This window comes from Limulus polyphemus, unplaced genomic scaffold, assembly GCF_000517525.1.
Source record: "Limulus polyphemus unplaced genomic scaffold, Limulus_polyphemus-2.1.2 Scaffold1464, whole genome shotgun sequence".
Classification (NCBI taxonomy): Eukaryota; Metazoa; Arthropoda; class Merostomata; order Xiphosura; family Limulidae; genus Limulus; species Limulus polyphemus.
This window is the reverse complement of record NW_013667074.1, coordinates 25,586-34,548: the sequence shown is the minus strand read 5'-3', so window position 1 is coordinate 34,548 and position 8,963 is coordinate 25,586. Positions and strand designations below refer to the sequence as shown.

At 34.0% G+C, this 8,963-nt stretch overlaps 2 protein-coding genes across 10 annotated transcripts in view; one reads left to right on the top strand and one right to left on the bottom strand.

The window, feature by feature from the left end:
- The window catches only part of LOC106463704 (serpin B3-like), a 67,213-nt gene that overhangs the window by 52,209 nt on the left and 6,041 nt on the right, over positions 1–8,963 (top strand). Inside the window, exons 1-2 of one of the 9 annotated variants that reach the window (XM_013923763.2) lie at positions 6,114–6,191; positions 7,048–7,185. The exons of 2 other annotated variants lie outside the window; for them this stretch is intronic. The gene's annotated coding sequence lies outside the window, so the exon portion shown is untranslated. Of the gene's footprint in view, positions 1–6,023; positions 6,192–6,397; positions 6,568–7,035; positions 7,186–7,640; positions 7,756–8,963 lie in introns of those variants that run through there. 6 more of the 9 variants (XM_013923762.2, XM_022391279.1, XM_022391278.1 and 3 more) reach the window with 6 other exon arrangements.
- On the bottom strand, positions 2,636–2,956 carry LOC111086824 (protein ZBED8-like). The gene has a single exon (XM_022391276.1). It carries the CDS (start codon positions 2,954–2,956, stop codon positions 2,636–2,638), a length of 321 nt encoding a protein of 106 aa, XP_022246984.1.

Here is an 8,963-nt window from a genome sequence, read left to right as displayed (position 1 = left end):
AGCGTTGTAAATCCGCAGACATACCGCTGTGCCACTGGGAGGCTTCATAGGGGGAAGGATAGCTACTTTACATTTGTTCCAGAATCTGTAAATAATCCTATGTTTCCCTCAATCAGAGACAGGAGAGTGTTAAAGCTATATTTTTGGGAAAACATATTGTAGTTTAAGCTTATGTTAAAACGTCAAGAAAATTATCAATAATTTCATATATGAGTAAAGTGGTATGGACGGTAACTGTCAAGTGGGTTCCTCGTCATCATGAAACTATGATTTAATGACTGATAAAGAATAGTATAGAATAAAAACCTTACAATTTTGAGTTTTCTTCTTCTTAGCTTAAAGCAGCGTATTATCGAAGATTAAAGCAGTGTATTATAGAATATATGTAGATAATTCTTTTATTACTTTCAGAGAAACCGAACATGTTGAGAGTTTTTGGAATTATCTCAACAGTAGACATCCTAATATTAAATTCACTGTAGAATATTAACATAATCACCGACTTTAATTCTTAAACCTTTTTATTCATGATAAAGATGACAGATTTTAATGAAAAATTTTGCATTCTTTAGATAAATTTAAACTTTAGGATATTTAAATATTTTTATCAAAATTTAAGAAGGCGCTTCAGATAAGTCTTTAACGCGGTAGATCTTAAAGCAATGTTACTTTGCGCCTATTCATACTATTTGAAATACTTCACTTATATTGGTAACCATCTGCAACAAATTTAAAACTTTGATAGTTATATACCATTGTCTTTTTTTTAAAAAAATCTGGTTAAAATACTGGTTCATCAGGCATATACGTTAACCAGTAAATATGATTTTTTTTCACAGAAATAAATAATATTAAGAAATATTTATTAAAATTACTTTTCCAATATGCACTATAAATCAAGTAATTCATATCCAATTAAACAAACACATTCTTTCTTACTCACTTAAGTGGAATGTAGGTAAATATAAAATTTCTTTAATCTGACCATATACAGGGAAATTATTTACGTAAGTTATCGAGATTTCCTTCAAGTGGAGTTGATTTTTTTAAGCCTCTATACAGATTGCAGTATTTTTTCAGATATAAAGACCATAAGCCTACCTTCCAAACTTCTTAAGATCAATGTCGTTTTCAAATATTAAGAGGCATGCGGAGTATGGATGTAATAAACCTATAAATGGACAATTTGCTTAAGGCCAACAGTGAATAAGAACTACGAATAAAGGAAAGTATATTAATTAATAAACTCAAACCGAAGTTTAATGAACGATAAGTGCGGTTCGTTCAATGCAGAGAATAATACCTAATAAAAATTTCAACTGTAAAAAAATACAATATATTTCATTCTTCGTGTCCTATGTTATTTTAAAGACCAATATTAATTTTCTATATTTTCTTAGTTATTTCCAAAGCATTCTAAAGAATATGGTGTCATCTAGTGATTTCAATACAAATAGCCGAAAATTGCTTAAGGTAGTTTATGTCTCAAGGTTTTGTTAAGATTACTCAAGATATGTTTACTGCACGTGGTGGACCGCCGACAATCAAGGAAGGCCACGTCATTACCACATAGAAGGAATATGTACAAAAATGGACTGAGTACTTCCAAGAAATCCTTAATCTACCAAATTCACCTTATCTGATAAATATCTGCGAATAATGTTAGCACATACCGGAAATTATAGACACCAGAGTGGAACCGATCATCTCTGGCGAAGGGAAATAGGCCATATCTCTATAACATAACAAATCTGCTAGTGAGGAGCACATAACAGGAGAAATGTAACGGACATACTAGGAGTAGTGAAACTCGTCAACCATGTGTGGAACAACAAAGAGGAAAAATGTGATAATCATGAAGACCCAATAGAAAAAGATGACCTCGCAGAATGTAACAACTGGTGAGTCATCTCATTGCTTTGAATAATGAAAACTCTGCAGACTCAACCAAGCTGTATATAATATCTTAGAAGAACAAGAAGGTTTCTGACCGGGTTACTTATGGAAATCAAGTCTTTACTTTCAGAGTAATCATTGAAAAATATACTGAATGTGAAGGTCCACTAATATTTAAACTTCATTGACTTCAATAATACTTTTCACAGCCTACACATTGGCACATCCTACAATGTTATGGCATCTCACACAAATTAAGGAACATCACCAAAGCTTTTTTTTTCATAGCTGTAACTGTGCAGCACACGTGAATTTGAGTATACGTTTCAATCTCGAAAGCGGTGTCAGAAAGAGATAATTTTTTTCACCTCTACTATTTCATATTGCTCTAGACCAGTGGTTCCCAACCTTTTTCAATGCTGGCACCCCCTTGAGATTTTGAAATGCCATCACGCACCCCAGAGTTAAAGGCAAAAAATTATTTTTTTTTCAGGTCAAATTATTAAGTACTAATTAATGAGCATTTTTAATTAACACAAATTTTCAAAAAGAAGAAAAACACTTATTTTGCCAGAAAAGAAAACATATTATCATGAGTCAGAAAAAATTATATGTATGTGTCCGTGTGTGTGTGTGTGTGTGAATTTGCCAAAAAAGAAAACACGTTATCATGAGTCAGAAAAAATTATTTTCACACAAATTAGATGTACGTAGTATCGAAAACTCATATCAAATCCTATCAATGTGACATTTGTTCTTGTTTCTTCGCAATTATATCTGGAATACGGGGTTCCATTTTGCTGAGAGCGATGCGCATGTTGTGCTGAGCATCGAGGCGATTTCGAAACTTCACATGAAGAAGAGTCGAAAACCCAACTTTGCAAATATATGTTGTTGCGAAGGGAACAAGTACAGTAAGTGCTTTCTTGGAAATGTTTGGGAATCTTGTTATTTGTGATGCCCACAAATTTTCTAAAGTCTTCACTTCGAACTCCATTTTTGCAGCATGATCATTTTGCATGTCAATTATTCCCTCCTTGAAAGGATCTTCGTCAGGCATATCACTTAACTGAAACAGAAACGGGTTCCTTATCCAGCGGTCGCTGGCTTCCAAATTTCCTGCAGAGAAATACCCATCAAAGTCATTTAATAGCTAGCTGTTCAAGGTGAATGCGTATTGCTGTGGCAACTTCTGGAAGTAATGACTCGTGTTCTTAAACAACTTCTTCCAGCGATGGAAACCTAGCCAAATTTCCCTTCTCAATATTTCTCAACCACAAAGGAATTTTAGCTTTGAAGGAAGCCAATTTTTCATGTGCAATAACCACGTTTTTATTATTTCCTTGGAGGGAAATATTTAGTTCATATAAGTGAGTAAATATGTCGGTCAAGAATGCTAGCATTTGCACAAGCTCTGGGGAATCAAATGAAGAAAAGAGATCCAACTTTTGATCCTTTAAAAATGTCTTGATCTCCTCACGAAGCTCAAATATACGCTGCAAGACACGTCCACGGATTAGCCATTTCACGTCCGTGTGGTACAGTAGAACCGTGTGTTCGGAATCCATGCTTTCACAAAACGCTTGAAATAAACGATGGTTCAGTGAACGTCCTCTAATTTCCAGAAACTATGGTTATCAAAAACATGCAGTATACGCAAACACCTACAGATGTTCAATTCAAACATTATATCTACTTTAACTTGCGAGTCTAAACGTCTGAGATCCACAAAATAAATAAAATATAAATTAATTTCCATTGAAAATAAGTCTATCTGGAAGTTTCTTTTCATTGGATAGAAAAATCTGGCTGCCAGCAAAGACCTACGACGACGGTCTCAACAACTTTATGACACTAAAGTCATCCAGAAGAGACCTGTGCTATGTCCTAAAAATGCTACGCAACCCTCCTTCAAAACAGGCTACAATATGACATTATGAATGGAACAAGAAAGAGGTCGACCCAAAGAGACCCTAAGAAGGATAATTCTAAACTCCATCGAAGAGTTGACAAAGGCTAGTGAGGACCTTCAAGAATGGTGAGGTTGAATGGAGAATTGGTTCTGATTTTAAATAACGTAGTGGCATGTAGTGAATAATATACAAGTAAAAGAAAATTGTTAAAGGTATTTCATATCACAGCGTTTTGTTACAATTACTTGTGATGTGAGTGAAAGGTTTTCTTCAGAAACAAAATATAGTTTATCATTATACAACAATAACATTTTCAATGATAAAGAATTTGTTTAATAGATGGTACTTAACATCTATGGACATTTTCACACAAATTTTGTTTGTTTGTTAAGCATAAAATTACACATGAACTATCTGTGACCTGCTCACTGCAGGTATCAAAAGCCGAATCTTAGAGGTATAAGCCCTCAGACTTACCTATAAACTACCGAGATTCTACGCAAGTCTACTTTGATGCATTCCTAACATACTTTATTGATAATAAGTAAGAGAGAACAAAAAACAGATGTAAACTGAAAAAAACTTAGAAATCTTGATATTGAAGAAACTTTTCTTCGACACATTAGTGTGTTCTCTTCGGTTTCATGTTGTCTTTTGGCAGAAAAGCTGGTCAGCTACGCCTGCGTTACCCTGGAATTTTGAATTCCCGTGCACAAGAAGTGAAGGTTTCATATACGACACACACGAACCAAACCAACAGCCAAAGAAGTTGGTAGAGGTCTAGGGTGTACCTGATCCTCCCAGGACACTTGACCAAAGAAATATCAATGAAACGACGAAGAAATTGTTTAACTTAAAATGACCTCGAAAGGTGTTAAAATTTGGCAGGCTTATGATTAAGTTACATTCGATGATTCTTTTTTCTATGTAGTTATCTATTTTGAAACAAATGTAGTTGATTTCAATCCACTTGGTGGTTAAATGGTTAATCACATCCAAATATCGTTAAATATAATTTGAGTTCAAATGGAACAGTACCGTAAGATAAAAAAACAGGTGTTTATATTACACTATGCCAACTCTGTGACAAAATTTATGTAGGTGAAACCGGAAGAAGTGTTGACAAAAGAGTTTCTGAACATTAAAAAAAGATCAAATATGGAAATACGAACAACGCCATTTTTCTTCATATGAGAGATATTCTGGCCATAAAATAAATTGGAAATCAACAAGAATTTTATTCAAAATAGATAGCTACATAAAAAGAGAATCGTCGAAAGTTGCTTTATCATAAGCCTGCCAAATTTTAACACCCTTCAGGGGCATTTAACAACTTCCCGAATTTCTGTATGCTTAAGAAAATTCAAAATTCCTTGGTCATATAGACGTTGTTGACCAGTTTTCCTGCTGGAAGACAACGAGAGACTGAAGATGGCACATGAATGTGTGGAAACTAGTTTCTTTAATTTCAAGACTTCTGACAGTTTGTTCCGTTTACTGTAGTTTATTGTTAAAATATAATTAGGGACAGCTATGTGCAGATAGCCAATTGTGTACCTTTGCACAAAAATTCTGAAAAATGTTACCAAAAGTTACTTGTAACTCTGGTTTGGCTTGAGGGATGCTTTGTTTATTTGAAGTTAAGCACAAAGCTACACAATGGGCTATCTGTGTTCTGCCCACCACGGGTATCGAAGCCCGGTTTCTAGTGTTGTAAGTCCGCAGACATACCGCTATGCTACTGGGGGGCCTTGAGGGATGTGCCTTCCTTGTTACGTGCGGATGTACTTTTTTTTATTAATATTGGTATCGGCGGCGGCATGTGCTCTGTGAGGAAAGGGTGGTGGTGGTGGAAAGTTTTGGAAACGGTAATTGGAATCAAGCAACTGGTATTCACTACTATTACACGCCACTGTACATTATTATGATAATACTTATTATTTTAGCTTTAATTGCATTTTCTTTTAGTTTTTGGTTTGTATTTGTCATATATTTTATGTTAATTTGTAATCTGGGAAGGAGGGCATGGTTTAAATTGGATGGGTAAGGCCCCTTAAGGCACCCCCCCCCCCATAGCGCCAGCCCTTACTAATATACGTCAAATTATTTTAATATTAAACATGTACTTACTATTACTTGTTCTACAGCATCGTTTTTAAGGGGAAAAGTAAGGTTTATCTATCAGATGTAGCAACCATTTATTCACGTTCGCTACAAATGGTTGAACAAGAAAACCTGATCATCAACCTATTCGTTATTGCTCTTCTTCGACAGTCGTGCTGACATTTTCTGCGCAGAGAGTTGCCCTTGTGTACGCAGTCATAAAACCTTGTAAGTTTGTCACGTTAACTTGTATAACTACAGCATATTTGGTTCTTCGTGGTATGTATCTTTATAAATAAGCTAATCAAAGATGTAGTGTTATTTATTACACTTCATTATCTTAAGTATATTTTAGATTTATAGTAATTGTTTATACACATTGTTGTACTTTTAATATCCCTAGGACCGTGTACTAATTTGTTCATTATATTTATATTGTAGTAATATAATAATTTGTACTGATTTGTACTAGGGTTAACGTTTACATTGCTTATGTCCCTAATTAGGGATCTCGTGATAAGTAAAGTTATACATGGTTAGCATGTAAAACATTTTTCGAGTTAAACTCGTCACTGACTTATGGATTTAACACCGTATTCAAACCGACCCTTTGGCGGTTAAAATGAACCGCATCCGTTCTCTGTGTTTGGACAAGGTAGGTGTTAAACTTTGTGTATTTACTAAGTTTTCATCTAAACATAGTAATATACTCCGGTTTTAAAATAATTTTCCATTCATTTACTTTGTAATTTTTATGTATTTCACAGTAACTGGCCTATCATTTTACTTATTACTGTAGCTTGGTTTGTTTTTTGTTATTTTTACATAACTAAATAACTTTCTCGTGCGAACAAATTCATTCCTAATCGTTTATCAATACAGCGAAGTAAAGAAGCAGTTGAAACCTTTGCAGTCTTGCAGATATTTGACTTGAGCTCTATAACTTATAACTAGAACTCGGCAATATTATTATCGTGTATTTTCCGTCTTCATGAACGCAATTTGTATGTTATTTAATTCGGTAAAATACGAGAATGCCAAAAGCTGTTGTTGTTTTTGTGGTTTTTCAATAGATAAGTTTCTGTACAGCGAGTTGAAAAAAAGGTTTTCCCCATATTTCAAGAAATTTTTATAGATAAACGTGGACGTGGTACCTCGTGGACTGTATAAACAACCACCGACATCTTGCAGAGAGGTAGATCGAATTAAACATTTAAGCTAACACCAACAGATACCTGCCAGATTAAATTGAATGAGCGAAAACGTTGTGCAGGTAAGAAAATATATTATGTGGTAAACTTTAGCTTCATATCTCAATGCAGTATAATGATTTTTCCAGGAAAGTAATTGTTCCTCGCAATCAAGTAATTTACTTAGAGTTAGAACAATTCAACTTGACTAGACCTACAGTTTTAATTAACATACTCTTAACTTTACTAGAAAACTATGTAGTGAGTAATAAGTCCCAAGGCCAAAACACCGTTAAATACTCACTGTTCCCACTTTAAACACCTTGTTAAAGTATCTCTTGTTTATTAGATTTTTGATTCCCATCCAATTTGACAACATGAATTGAAAAGTAGTTTCTTAATTTCAAAAATATAAGCGAACCAAAGGGGTTCAAGGCTTTCTCGGGGTCTCTCATGTTTGAATGAACACATTTCCTCGAAAATTTGTATTAACATTTAAAGAGCCGTATAAAACAAGTTAAATTGATGTTTTTGAAATATTGAAACCTGAGGCTAAGCCCCAGTACGGAGTCATAGGGATTTGACGATCTGTAAGGTGTTGGACTCGTCGGTTTACATGTAAATTGGCAAGAGCATCTAGGGAATCGTTCAAAGTGAGTATACAAGTTTGTATTTTAAATATTTTCATACGAGGGCTCATTTCTGAGGGCTCTCAGGATTGGTCGAATGAATTTAATTTGAAGTTGATAAGAAACTATGTAAAGTACCGTTCAGTTTGTGTATTTGTGGACGGCAACTATACTATCAAGACGCACAGTAGTGTGTCGTTCGGCCAAAATAACCTGTTGCAGGACACGTTGTGTGTTATTAACAGGAGTGATCCAAAGTATCGCATATTTTCAGTGGATGTGCTCTACTTGACGTACTTCACATACCAAATTTCAGGGCAATCCATTAAGAAATACTTTAAATATAGCATCTCCAATTTTGATTAATTTCTTTCTATTTTTTCTTTGCTAAAAAAAGTGTGCAGAAACTTTATTTGATTAAACAAAAAAAAAACATTTAACTTTTATGGATTTTTTTCCCAACTTTCATACACTGAACGATCTTTTCAACCTACAATCAGGAGCCTCATTTGGTGTAAATATAAGCCACTTTTACAAATTTATTCAACAAAAACCGCTCAATTTTGACAAATTTTTGTGCACGCCTACGCAAAAAGTCACTTGAGTTATCGATCTAACATTTTTACTACAGCTTCATCTAAAAGTAAAAGCGGACCATTTTTAGTTTTTTGTCATTCGGGTATAAAACGGCCGATTTAGAGTAGCAAAACTACAAGGTTAAAGGACGTGTAGATACATAAGTATAGATTAGGCCAAGCAAATTAGATTAGCAGTTTCTAGCTCAAATTTTTAAAACAATCATACGGGTGAACGGTTATTGTTAATTATTCATTGCCAATTTTACTAAATTTTATCAAATTATCCTAATTAAAGAGTATATAGCGTTGTGTCATATTAGCTTAAGCAATTAGTATAAATAATGATGCTTGATAAGGCTGTACCGACTGCATGCCACTGGTAACAAGAAACCATTAACCAAGATTCCATGGCGTTAGTTTAAAGGAAGCTATTAACATTGTTTTAGAGAGGAAAAATTACCACCATATATCTTAAAAAATCTGGTTGGTTCTGTAAAGGTCTGTTCCGAATAATAGGATTGTGATCATAAAGCTAACGTGGGTTACTATCGAGTGGCACTTTTATACTTGCTGTGGTTTGTTGGTGTATATTGACAAAAAATTCATGGTATCTAATATATAAAAAAAAAAAAAACCTTAAAAAAAAAAAAAAAA